The 14,536-nt window shown below is 32.6% G+C and overlaps 1 protein-coding gene across 2 annotated transcripts in view; it reads right to left on the bottom strand.

Moving 5' to 3' along the window:
* ANTXR2 (ANTXR cell adhesion molecule 2) overlaps nt 1-14,536 on the bottom strand; it is a 196,246-nt gene that overhangs the window by 126,062 nt on the left and 55,648 nt on the right. For both annotated transcript variants that reach the window (XM_031944269.1, XM_012552052.3), the window contains exons 9-10: nt 10,853-10,948; nt 5,776-5,845 (exon numbers count right to left, since the gene is read on the bottom strand). In XM_031944269.1, coding sequence (XP_031800129.1) covers nt 5,776-5,845; nt 10,853-10,948 — 166 coding nt within the window. The remainder of the gene's footprint in view (nt 1-5,775; nt 5,846-10,852; nt 10,949-14,536) is intronic.

Below are 14,536 nucleotides of genomic sequence, written 5' to 3'. Positions count from 1 at the left end.
TTAATACCTCAAACATTACTTAAATAAGAAGCCAAAAGGCTTCCCAAAGTAATTTAATTTATTTGCAGAAGGATCCCCACCAACTCAGGAGGAATTATTTCCCCCATAACATTAACATTTATTGAAATGATAATATATAATACAAAAAAGTTCAGTATAAAAGCTTTATAAAAAATTAATGTATAATAAGATGTTAGACATGCACTGCTTCCCCAATTACCATCATCCAAAATACCACCATTCCAAGCAACAACTCATCCTGTGTAACACTGCTCTAGGTCTACTCCAAGCCAACTCCTCTCCTCTCCTCTCTGTATCTCACCCTAGTTCTAGCCATTTCTTCCTGAACCTCCAAAACCTACCTCTAATTTTGTTGAAAAGCAGGACTGGATGAAATGAGCAGAAATAAAGTGGTTAAGGATTATTTGAGGCAAAAAAAAATTAACTAAAAATAATTTTTTAAAAAAAGGACTATTTGAGGCAAAGGGAACTAAAAATAAAAGGTTGAACCATTATTTAGTGTGCTTCCTCACAAATCCTTCCTCCCCCCCCAAACCAATTATTTATTTAGACTAGTAAATACCCTTATAAAGAGAGGAGTTAGTGAAAATTGTGATTCATCCTTGGGTTGAATCCACATGACTGGCTACTGACCCAGTATTCTCTGAGTATGTTACGAAGGGAACTCATCCAATGGCTGTTCCTCTTCCTTCCAATTTCGAAAACTAAGGATGACTCTGAGGTTTCCGGAAGGTCAGATGGGGGAATGCCCTTGCTGGCCATTAAGCCACAGCTGTGAGTACATATCCTGCCTAAGCAAACCTGTGCCTGTGTAAGGACTGGCTCCTTTCCTGACTTCTTTCCTTTGGAATAGAGCCTTGTAAGAACTTGAAAGTCCTGGAGGCTTGAAATCTCAGTGACAGCATCACTAACAAGAAAGTCAGACTTAGGGGCATTCCCTGCCCAAATGTCTAAGGTGGGCAGAAAGGGGGGCTTGACTGAATCAGGCAATTCAATCGCCATGACTACAACATTAACAGCAGCAGGAGGCTTGTGCCAAGTGAGGAAGCAACCTCAAAAAAAACAGCCACTGGAAATTTTTCTTAGTTGACTTTTCAATGGAAAGGAAATATAAAATGACTAACAATGTTTCCAAAACTATACTGTAACCAGATCTGAATATTAGCCTTTCAAATTATACTGTATTATACTGTACATTTATACTGATAAGATATTCATATGCATTATGAGTCTTATGTGTCAAATCATTTTTCTGTTTGGGGAATAGGTTTTTTTCTCATATCTTATTCATATTTCCATAATGAATATTTTTTTACTTTTCCCATCTCTGAAGAAACAATAAAATCAGTCAAGAAATATGTATTAAGGTTTAATATACTAGGTCCTATATAAAAACACTAGACTAAAAACTAGACAAAAGTTAGTCTCTGCTCTCAAGGAGCTCAAAACTAACAGGATAGACAAGCAAGCAAATATGTACAAACTACATACTGGATGAAAAATTGGAAATAATGAACAGAAGGAAAGCATTAGAATTAGGAAGAAATGAGAAAGGCTTCTAGTAGAAGTCAGGATTTCGGTGGGGTATTGAAGAAAGCAGGGAAACCATGAGGTAGAGATGAAGAAGGGGAACATTCCAAGCATGGGAGTAACCAGAGAAAATGCCTAGAGTAAAGAGATGGAGCATCTTGGTCTTGAAATGGCAAGTAGGCTGGTGACACTGGATTGTGTGAGGGAGGGGAAGAAGGCATAAGGTATAAGAAAAGTGGAGAACTAGGCTAGGATATGAAGGATTTTGAAGGCCAAACAAATTATTTCACTAGAGACAATGGTAATGGACTGTAAATAGCACCTTTAAGAAGTTGAGGAGGAGAAAATAAGGATTGGGAGAATGGGGAGCCTAAATCCTCTGATGAGAGGTCAGGCTAACATCGGCATGAACTGTGGACAACAGATGTCAGGCAAAGGACAATGACTGGAGCAGACTGCCAACTGAGTAGTAATTAGAAAAGCCAGCCCAGAGCTACACACACACATAAAACACACACATGGATGCATATGCAGAAGGTCAAAAGTCTTATATTCTGTACCAATGAAATGTTCTGCCTCACACAGTGGAACCAAAGAAGCAGTTCAGACTAAATACTGACACAGGATTAAAAGACCTAAAATTCACTGAGGACAAAATAATAATAAGATATTAAAAGAAAACTGGATAAAACATTTTTATACTCTGAAATTTCTATATAACATGTTCCTAAAATATGCAGTGTCACTGAGTAGAGTTGGCAAGGCTGGACAGTTTAATTGACCTTAAATGGCTTGCTAATATTCTTGTGTAAAATGTGCAATTTTTTTTTACTCAATATTCTCTCATTGCATTCCCTTTGGCCCAACTATGCCACTAGAAGATTTATACACAAAAGAGACTAAAGAAAAGGAAAACATATTTATAAAGTACAAACATATTTATAGCTGCTCTTTCTTTTTTATGGTGGTGGTGAAAGGAAGAAAGAAGAAAAGAAACAAAGGTATAGCCCTATCACTAAGAAACAGCTGAATAAATTGGGGAATATGAATATAATAATGCTATAAGAAATGAAGAAATAGATGATTTCAAAAAAGACGTAGAAATATTTACAGGAGATGGTGGAGAGTGAAATGAGTAGAATCAGCAAAACCATTTGTATAATTGCATTAATGTTATGAAAATGAACAATTTTGAGGACTTTTATAAATTGATGGTGCATGAAACATGGAGAACCAGAACAATTTATCTATAATTTCAATGTCTGTCTGTCTCTCTTTCTGTCCATCTCTCTCTTTCTCCCTTCTCCCTTCTTCTCTTCCTCCCTCCTTCCTTTTCCTTTCCTTCTCTCTCCCTTCCCCCTTCATACACATACACAAAACAAAACATGTATACACAAACACAACTACATTTACTGTAGCTACCGAAGAAATTTGTTTTGATTAACTATGTATATATTTTACACACACATTCCCCCATAAAAGGGAACAGAAGAGAGAGAAATAGATTTCTCTTTTTTTTTTTTAATTATAAGATGGAAGGGGTAGAACAAAGAAGGCCTATTTTATTTTCAGTTAAAGACTTTATTATAAAAGATCTCCTATGAAGTTGGAGTAATCTGTAAATTTTTATAATATAAAAGTATCCTTAAATAAATCATAACAATAAATGATTTTAAAAAGAAGCAAAATGTACAAGGGTACTAAGATTCAAGAACTTTTCAGCCAGCTTCATATATATTTTAGGTTCATGAAAAATTCTTTTCTTTTCTTCCTTTTCTTTGTTCTTTCCCTTCCCTTCTCTCTTTTCACATAGTGAGTGCTCTGGTAAGTGCTCTGACCAAAGGAATATAAATTTTGGTCAGGGAAACCTCCTAAGATATCTGAGGATTTATTGACTAGAACCATCCCTTAAACCAAATCATTCTAGCTCTCATTGAATGAGGAACAATAGGTCCCTGGGTCAATCCCTATTTGGTCATCATTTGGGATCTGTTTGGCTCAGAGTGAAAGTAAACAGCAATTGTTTCAGTTTTGGTCAGAAACCCTGAGTGTCTTCCCCTTCCAAACTGATTTTTTTTCCTAAGTAGATAAAAGAGACCATTCTCTGCCTCATCTTTTTTTTTTTTTTTTTTTTTTTTTTTTTTTTTTTTTTTAAACCTAGGCTTAATACTGATAGGCCATTGCCTCAGTCAAACTGAAAACAGTTTAAGACCTCAGCTTAAAAGGACCAAGGTCTCCCCACAGCATCCAAAGCCATCTTCAGTCATACTTATCTATATTTTGCCACTGGACTCAGATGGCTGTGAAGGATAGAGTAAGACTGGTAACTTTGCACAACCTTCTGTCACTTAAATCTAATTCACTGGCATGTCACAGAATCACCTCCCTGAAATCATGGTCCTTGATGAGAATAAATGACAAAAAACAACAAGAATGTTCTTGAAAAGTACATTCTTATTTTCTTTATAAAATGAAATTAAATTGTCTTTCTTTTTCAAATGATAGGTGTCAGTGAACATTCTTATTTGTTACTTTAACATGCATTCAAATGATAGTCAGCTCTACTACTGAAAATCATGTATTCAGCTATTATTAAAGCATTTTGCAATAATGCTAGCACCATTTATTTATTCATTCATTCAACTATAAATGTTCAATCCATATTTATTGACTAGGTTAATAAAAGACTACTAGTTTACAAAGTTAATTAAATTATTTTGGATAGATAATGATACTCATCTTAATTGTTCATCACTGAAAACAGAAGCTACCTAATAATAGATAGCAATGTACTTTATATTACTGTTCAAACTTTTCTTAATGGTCTGCAATAATATACTTTTTAGATGACAAAATAAACCATAAGAATACCACCTGGCATTCTTAACACTAACAGGGACAATGACTGTCCTAATTACAAAATAGGTTAATAAGAATAATCCAATATGTATGTGTATGTTCGTCATGTGTAGGTGAATATGCATGTGTGTACATGCTTCTCCATATCTTTTTCTAAATAATAATAGCTGGAATTCCCATATGTGTGGTTCAAGGTTTGCCAGGGTTCTTGCTAACTTCCATTAGCTCATTTAAAACAGAGTCTATGAATTGTTCTCATTCATGGATCCATTTGGCAGACTTGAAAAACTGACTCTTTCCCCAAAACCATTTTAAATACATAGAATAAAATTCAAAAGGTTATAAAGGAATCCAAATATATCAAAATACATCTATTAAATATTTTAAAATGTATATCTAGATTCACATAAACTTTTTTCTAACTTTTCAAAATACTTTATTTCTCTGTTATCACTACCAGTATTTCAAAGATGAGTTATTCCCTGCAACTAATAGGACTAAATTTCACTGAGCAGCAATGTTGGGGGAAAACCATTAAAGAGTGATATATTCTCAATGTTTTCCCCTAAAGTTTCTCTTATATCAAGATAAAATCATGAAAATGTTTCATTATACAGAATTTTACAGTTCAAGAAGTACTAAATTCTCTATGTGAAAAGACAGTTAACAAAAAGCCACTGTTTCCATTGAGAACAAATATGACCATGTCATATCTGAAACAACTGGAGTTTTTGTCCTACAACATCTCAGCACAAATCATTTCACCACAGAGACTTTTATCAGCCAGAGATGGCCTGAGAAAGTGCCATTTTGATTCACATGTTAGCCCTAAGCTCTAAGATATCATAGAAAATACTGAATTAGAATCTCATTTCAGAGACAGAATTACAAGTATCTACATTGGGAATTTTATTTTAAATCTAAATGTATATATAGACTTAAAACAACTCTAAATCTTATCCCCAAATTTAAAAAGTTCTTTATGCCCCATTAACCAACTAATTTGCAGAAAAAAGACATTTGCATTTTTAATGAATAAGTGTTTGATATATCAATGAAGGTATTTTATTCAGATCAGTCTGTCTAATGTACATCAAGGGAATTACATGAGGAAGAAAGGAAATATTTTAACCAAAATTCCATATTTACCATTTAGTATCATTTTTCCCAAACATAATTGCAATACATATGTCTATATGTTTTATGTATTATGTGTATATATGTGTGTGTGTGTGTGTGTGTGTGTGTGTGTAGGTGTGTGTGTGTATAAATATATATATGGGTATATATATACATATATGTATAAACATATATATACATATACTTTTAATTTATTATCATTATTATTATTTACAAAGAACTTACTCTCCAACTTCATGCAGGACAGGTGCTGGACAGAGTATAAAGTTCAACTGCACACTTACTGGTTTTACACCTAGAAAATAAGGTATTGATAAATTAATAAATGATACTATAAATTTTCATGAATTCATATGTAAGGCATGCAAACTGGATTAAATTTTTTGGAAAACGTAAGTGTTCCAACAGAAATATGGATAGACAAATTTCTTCCTTTTGGAAAAAACAATTAGCAAAAGATGGGAGAAAGAGAGAGAAAGAAATCAATCATATATGATCAATAAGCTATCCTGACAGAGCATTCATTATCCTATTTTTATAAGAAAAATTGACACATGATGTCTGATAATATGAAATTATATGAATTATTAACTTTTTTTTCAATTTTGAAAAGACAGCCCAATATTCTCTATGAACACATAACTTTATGACAGGAAATAATGATAGAGAAATAATACAAATGATGTAAGGGGAAAAAATGAATTTAAAATTTAGTTAAGAATTTTTTAAAATTTCTACCAACAATAACTTTCTCTCCCCTCCTAATCTTTCCTCTCCCTATACATCTATGCTCTTTCTTCTACTTCACTAAGATTGGTGACAACTAGTATAATTAATCACTCTCAGCTCCTTCCTTCATTATTCAAAACTGTTCAACATCATCATTGACTCTCTCCTGATCCCCTCTTATCAAAGATGAGATCCTTCTTACTAAGTTTAATTCTTCTATATCAAGACACTTGATTCCATGGGTCTTCAACTTATCCCAACATGATCTTCTCCTAATAATGTCCTTTTATTATCCTCTATCCATTGAGTGTTTTAAATTTGTCTAAAATTTGTCTAAAAACAAGACCTCTTAGCCCTGACCCAATTACTGTTTCATCTCTCTTTCCTTTCAAAGATAAACTTTTTTTTAAAAATTATATATAGATATATAGATATCTATATATCTGTATTCTCTACTTCCTCACTTTACATTTTCTTTGTTCATCACAAAATTCTTTGTCCTAATCACAAAATATAATCCCTCCCTAGTCCTTATCTGCTTAAAGTTCTTGATATGATTGCCCACTCCCTGATATCCCAGATAATCAATGACTTGATTAGTGAGAGAGCTTCTTCTGTTTTTTCTTTAGCCACTTCTTTGTCTCCTTCCAAGACTTCTCTATATCATCCTGATCATTTTAGAGTTCTTCAAGAGACTGTCCTCAGTTCATTTCCTTCCTCCTTGGTACTTACATTCTCTCAGAACCTTTTAACTACTTTTTCTATGTTGATGGCTTATACATTTATCATTCCAATACCAAATTTTTTTTTACCTCCAGATTCATATAACCAATTGCCTATAGGGTTATCTCATCTATGTAAGCTATCAGTATTTTAAGCTGTTGAAAAATTAACATTTATTCCCTAAGTCTCTTACCTTCACCATGTTTACCTAGGATGCCCCATTCTCCCATATTCATGATCAAAGGGTTTTATGACTTTTCCTATTTATTATATCCAATCGATTACTAAGTATTATTTTTTCTGCTTCTTAAAAGTCACTTGGTGGGACAGTAAATAGAATGTTAGACCTGGAGTGAGGTTTAAATTTTGCCTCAGACTCTTAGCAGCTAGGATCTTTTGGATTACATTACATTAAGTTTTTAGATGATAAAGGAAAACTTTGAACAATAACAAAGTATATTGCTATCTATTATTAGGTAGCTTCTATTTTCAGTGATGAACATTTAAAATGAATATCATATCTATTCAAAAGAACTTAACAAGCAATTGGTCAATTGTCCTCTATCTCCTCAATATCTTCACCTGTAAAATGTACATAATGCCAGAACCTACCTACTCAAAGATATTGTGAAGATTAAATGAAATAATATTTGTAAAGTGCTTACAACATTTCCAGGCATATAATAAAGTGCTTAATAAATGCTTATTTCCTTCTGTCTCTCCTTCCTTTCCCTTTCTTTCCTTTCTTTTCCATTCTTTCCTTTATCCTTCCTTCCTTCCTTCCATGCTTCCACCTTTCTTTATACATACTGGTACATATGTGTTTCTGTTTGTCTGCCTGTGTTGCCTCGCCTCTATTTCTACACACAGAAATCACCCTAATTCAAACCTTTATCATTTCTCACCATTACTGCTACAATAATTACTGACTCAGGTCTCTCTCCCTTTAATCATTCCCCCACACAGTTTCCACAATGAAATATCAAAGCAAAGATCTGACAATCAAGCCTTGCTTTAAAACTTCCAGAGCCTATTGAGCCTAGCTCACATATATAGTCTCTATGGCTGAAGAAGATAAAGCTGGTGCATTGCTTGAGTTCAGAACTTCCAAGGTAAAGTGGGCTAAGTCAGGTACTTTTATCTGTAAAGGATTCTTCTCCAATGTGGTAAGTCCCCATGAGGGAAGTGAGCATCACTAGCCTGCCTGTCTAAGGAAGGCCAGAATGACTCAGGTCACAAAAATGGAGCAAAAATTGATATTTCCATATCAATCACCATTGGGAGGTGACCTACAAGTGAGCATTTCCAGTGCATATCCAGCCTGGATAATATGGAAAGAACCAGTACAGATATGTTTTGATTTCAGCATAAAATGTGTTAAACATTTAAAGCTTCTTGACAATCTGGTTCCAACCAATATTTCCAGATTTATTCCATACTAGTCTTTTTTACATGCTCTATATTCCAGATAAACTAGTCCACTAATTGTTCCCTGGCTATGACATTCATCTCTTAGCTATATGATTTTGCATTTTGTCTTTACCCCTGCTTCATGAAATCCTTAGCTTTCTCTATATCTCAACTCCTACACAAGGTCTATTCGCATCCACAGTATTGGCACATAGAAGTTTACAACACAAATGCTTTTGGAATGTTAAATGAGTAAGGGAGATTCCAAAGCTTCACAATATAGTTCTTGCATCATTGCTAAAATAAGCATAAATCATAATAATAAAAATAAAACTATTTATCTATGAGACTTTGGACTTTAAGAGTTCCAAAGAGAAAGGGATTATTTTTATTCCAGTAGACTAAGGAAGTCAAAATTTGGCTTAGAATTTGAGATGAATCTGTTCACAAACTCATTTGAAGCTGACTTGTTTAATGCCATACAAAGACTTTTCTTAACATTTCTAAGTCTAAGAACATGCTTATTTTATGTCTAATTTATCTAGTTAATTGACTATTCAATGTAACTATAAGACTGATACTTTAGAATCAAAATGGTGAGGCTAAGGAATTAAATAAGCAACAACTTCAATATTTTGGAGCTTTACCAGTGACCAATTAGTACCAACAGAGAAATAGAAATATTATGTCTGGATATTTTCAAAAACTGTGCCAGACAGCAAAAGTAACCCAGTTGACACAGAGCATAAACTTCCAGAGAGCAAAAGCCAGATATGGAAAAATGTTTTAAAGGGTCACAGACCCACAGGAAAAGTCAATCAAGGGTCATATAAATTTTTAAAAAGCAACTTAATTTAACTAAAACTTCTTTTGAGATACACCTCACACATACACATAATATGTACACACAAAAAAAGATAGGTAAAAAAGAAAAATTAACAGATAGGAGGATAAACCCTGAGGCTATCAATTAACATTGTCAAAGCTATATTGTGTTTTTATACCTATAGACATCATTTCTCTGAGTATTTTTAACAAGAACTGCAAAAAAGTAAATTAAGGGCTAGATTCTTCCAGAATCTAAAGGTCTCCCTTCTCTGAAATATATGAAATTGTCTCTGAAAACAATACTTCATATTTTGTCATGCAGTCAAATATAATATGTAAGAGATAACTTCCAGTGATACTAAGGATAAGAATAACATGCATAAGAAAACTAGTTGACATATATGATATAGACTAGCATCAATTAATCAAATACCAGTAGATTAACCACCTACTATAGTTCAAAGACTGTGATAAGCACTGGAGATACACAAAGAAAAAAGCACTCCCTACTCACAAAGACTTTTTATTACAGTATGAAGGCAAAAAAAGATATCAATATCCATAAAGAATACAAATAAATATGAGGTAGTTAAATAAAGGGGAGTTTGGGAAGGAGGACACTAGAAATAAGGAGGCTCATGAAAGCAGGTGGTATTAACTCTATCATAAAGGAAAAGTGAGATTCTAGAAAGAAGAAAAAGGAGTGCATTCTACAAGTATAAGGCATGGCCAGAATAAAGGTACAGACCCTAGAGATGACTTTACTGGTTTCTTTTATTATTTTTATATTATACACATATGTGTGCATATGTATATAATTTTATACTATTTTATATTCTGTTTTATATATGTATATGCATATATGCATTTGTGTATAGATATATATTTGTCCCAACTAATATTTCCCAATGACTCTTCATTACCTCGTGCCTTTCTTTTATTAATTATTTCCTATTTATCATGTATATAGCTTGCTTTTTATACAATTGCTTGCATATTATCTTCCCCTTTAGAGTGTGAGCAACTCGAAGTAAAGCTTAAGGATAGAAATTGCCTCTTGCCTTTTTTTTTTAATCTCAGCATTTATCACATTATTTGGCACATAATATATAAACCCTTTACAAATATTTATTGATTGATTGAAAATGAAGTACCATGTGTGAGGAACAGAGAGTTCAATTTAACAAGGTCATAGAGTGTAGGAGCTAGAAGCAATATCTAATGGAGCTAGAGAGGAGTTTGTGAATTTGAGGGCTAGGATTAATGATTAAAGTTGCAATTTGCTTTAAAAAAAAAAGGCAGGGGATAGGATCAAGCTCTGGACTCAAAGCAAAAAAAGCAAACCTATTAAACAGAATTTGTGTGTGCCTGTCCTTTGAAAGCAGCTTTAAATATCTGAGTCTTAAAATTACAAGTTATGCTAAAGATCATCTCTTCTACTACCAACTGCAGGAATTACTACACTGGAGTCAATGAAGAAATGCTCCTTTTTCTTCACAAGTGGAAAAAATATCAATATAGAATCTCTTTCTAATAAATAGGAATTTTTTGTGACATTTCATTCTGCTTTATTCTAATACAGAAGTAATTCTGGGACGATGAAAATACTTACTCATAGTATATGTTTCATTTACAGTAAAGGTACAGGAGGCACTTTCATTTCTGCCCACTGCAAACCCTCGTCCTGTCAGCACAATTTGAAATTCCTCTAAAAAAATAAAAGGAAAATAAATATTTTCATTTTAATATTTTTAAAAGTTAGCAATAGCAAAAGACAATGGAAGTATCAAGTAGGCAGGCTTAAATGTCTTCATGTGGTGATGATGATGTCTTGCCAGGTATTTTCATATGCTTACAAACATCTTTTCCAATCCTCACAATATCCCTGGGAACAGGTATTATTATTATCTCAATTTTACAATTAAGTAAAAAGTGAGGCAAAAAGTATTAGTGACTCACACAACTAGTAAGTGTCTGACTTGAATTCATGGCTTATTAATTCCAGGCTCAGGATGGTATCCACTGTGCCATCTAGTTACCCCATAATAATTAGCAATACCAAAATAATTCCATTTTTATACCTACAAAATCTTTAGATCCTCAGTGACATAGCCAATAATGGCACAATGCTTTAAAAAAAACTAAAAATATTAAATTAAATTGTGGAGTGGCAATAACCTGGAATTCTTGACAAGTCCAAGATCTGGCAAGCTGAAAACCAGGCACTGAGTACTGGCTCAATGATTGGCTAGACTTCTATTATTTGTACACAACCCAAACTAAACCCAAACTCATTACCAGGTAAGCCACAGAATGATGCCTCTTACCATTAAAGCAAACTGAAAAATTACCAACTGACTTTTAAAGAGGTTGCCAGAAATGTCTTTGGAGGAATTATCTACACCAGCGAAGTTGCACATCTTTGAAATACTGAAAAGTATTTGTCAAGTGTTGACTGGTTAGTAAAACTGAATTGAAATCATCAACGCAGCAACTATTATCCAGAGAGGAAATAAAATTCTCTGGGTTTCCTTCTAAATAATAACATCTGGGATTCATATAGTGATTCATGATTTGCAATATTTTTTACTAACTTATGTGAACTCATTCCAAGCATTTAGGACAAGAGTTCTTAACTTTTATTGTTGTTATAAATGTACAAAATAAAATATATCAGATTAAACAGGAAATTAATTACATTGAAAAAAATATTTTAAAACACCAAAGTCATGGACACCAAGTTAAGAATCCCTGCTTCAGTGAACTAATATTTTTCTGGGTTGGATCCATAGAGAAAGTAAACTTTGAGTCCTCTCTAGACATGTAATAGGTGTGTGACAGACAATAAACAAATAACTTAACTCCTCAGTTTCCCAAATAGCTTTCTAAGACAATAATTTATAGGTAAGATGCTCATTTATGCTGATAAGAATTGTTTCCACACAAGTGAAACTACTTTGGATCAAAACAGATTCCCCTGGGAGAAGTATTCAAAATTTCACCAGTTTCAAGTCAATTAGCAAACAATTAATCTACCCAGAAGATATGTAATTCCTTTGTCTTTTGATAATCTAACTTTGGTCTATTAGGCCATTGCTAATGACTGTATTTAGGTAAAAAGCACTGGGCTAATCTTTATAAAGTAGACAGTAAAACAAATAAAAGCAACATTTTAAAATATTTTCTAAAATATCTAAATTGTTACTAGCTCTAATTATATGGATAGCATGTCTATATCACTAAATTAGTAATCAAAGACTTTTAATTTGAATTTTGGTTCCATCATTTTGTGTGTGTGTGTGTGTGTGTGTGTGTGTGTGCATGTGTGTTTGTGTATATAAGGGTTTCATCATTTCACTACTACAGGTCTTTCTTCATCTTTAAAATGAATGTGGTTGATGACCTAGTTGATCCCAAAAGTTTCCTTCAGAAAGTATAAGTAAACATAAATAACTATTAGTAAAAAGTTTTCATCTAGGAAATATTCCAGGGATATGATTCATGCAGTGAAGTTGCTACAAATTGTCACAGATATGGAACAGCAGACAATCTAATTAAATCTGATAACACATCAAATCATTTGTAAGAAGTAAAGAAAAAGAATGATAATTTCCCTCTTTTCATCAATATTTTATACTCCCTAAACATTACAGATAAAGAAAACTTCTGTTTTAATTTTTCTGAATACGTGATTTCACCTATCCTAAAACATTCTCTCTAAACTGGAAAAATACTAATGGTCATATTCTTGTCAATAGTATCCCCTGCCTCCCCCATACTTGTGTACAACATATATGGTTTCTGTCAAATACTATTCATTCTAAGTTTTAATTATTTTTCCTATAAGCTATCTATTTAATACTCTATACTAATATTAATATTTTAAAAAATGTTTCCCATCATTATCATTAGGGCTGTCCCTAAGAGGACTGAGAGCTTTAGAGCTAGCATTGTTTTTGAGAGGATACAAGGGAAGAAGAAGGTAACCAGTGTAAAATAATACTTGTATGCCCAAACAGATTTACATAAGATGATATAAGGTTAAAAAATATTTGAGGTAAGCTTAAAAGATTAGATGATTCACAAAATAGAAAGATAGTCCCAACAACTTTGCACAAATGATGGAAAAGTAATTGCAGAAATGTAAATCTAAGATATACTTCTTTTCTTCCTACAGAATACCTCCCTAAATTATTGCCCAAAAGTCCATCATAACTTTTCAAAGCTTGGGGTCAAAGAGAAATGCCCTGATCTGCTGCAATAGGAATGACTGTTATCTCCATGGCTATCTTACAAAACTATATCAAAAAGCTTAATATATTGAGCCATAGAATAAAATCTTAAACACATAACAAATAACTCATTAAAGCCTAATGTACTATTTAGAGTTGGAGGGCATTTTTCTTTTCTATTGCAACTACTTCATTTTACATATAAGAATACCTTTACCTAGGAGATAACTTGAAAAAATAATGTGGTTAAACCTCTTCTCCAACAGAACTGAGCTAAGGTGTTATGGCTCCAAATCTGACATTTTTTCCACTGTACTTTGTTTAATTTAATGAATTATTTTGTTTATTTATTTATATATTCTTTAAAATATAACCAAAATTTTAACGCTTTTATCCATAGAAATTTGCCTAGGAACAACCAGCAGAGATAGTTGCTAGAATCAAATGGGTTCTTTCCATGTTGTTGGAAAATATAAAAGCCAGAGATTGAATTGTTCATCAATTCAAAGATGATTAATGTGCACCTTCATGTGTCATAGAATGTTATAAGGCACATGTTTATTTTTTTTTAATTTGGAGTGAATTAAAATCAATTTTACTTCAATAATTAAAGAATTTTATAAAGCTACTAGAAATATGAGCTTCTTAGGTTCCTTGAAACCAGAGTGAGAAACTACTATTTTGACTATTTCTTAAAATAGTAACTTTCCAAATATCAAGACAAGCATTTTTTTAACGCAAGTATCAAAATGATGATGGGTAATATGTAACAAGTTCTTCTTTTAATGAGTAGTTAGGAATTATTGTGTCTTTTGATTCTTGCCTTCAGTCAAAATAATCAGATTGGTAAAAGTCTTCATGTATATGCTATCTGAGGATCAAAGATGCTGCAAAGGAAGACTTAAGAAGACTTAAGACTTAGGAAGACTCAAGGATTCAAAGATAGTCATCTGTCTATATCAGAAAGGATATCATGTCTATCTATATCTGAAAGGATATTATGTGAAAGACAGATTTAATTTTTTTCTGTTTGACTTCAGAGAGCAGAATTTGGAACAATAGAT

Source organism: Sarcophilus harrisii, chromosome 6 (genome assembly GCF_902635505.1).
Source record: "Sarcophilus harrisii chromosome 6, mSarHar1.11, whole genome shotgun sequence".
NCBI classification, from domain to species: domain Eukaryota; kingdom Metazoa; phylum Chordata; class Mammalia; order Dasyuromorphia; family Dasyuridae; genus Sarcophilus; species Sarcophilus harrisii.
This window is presented reverse-complemented; position numbering and strand designations above follow the sequence as displayed.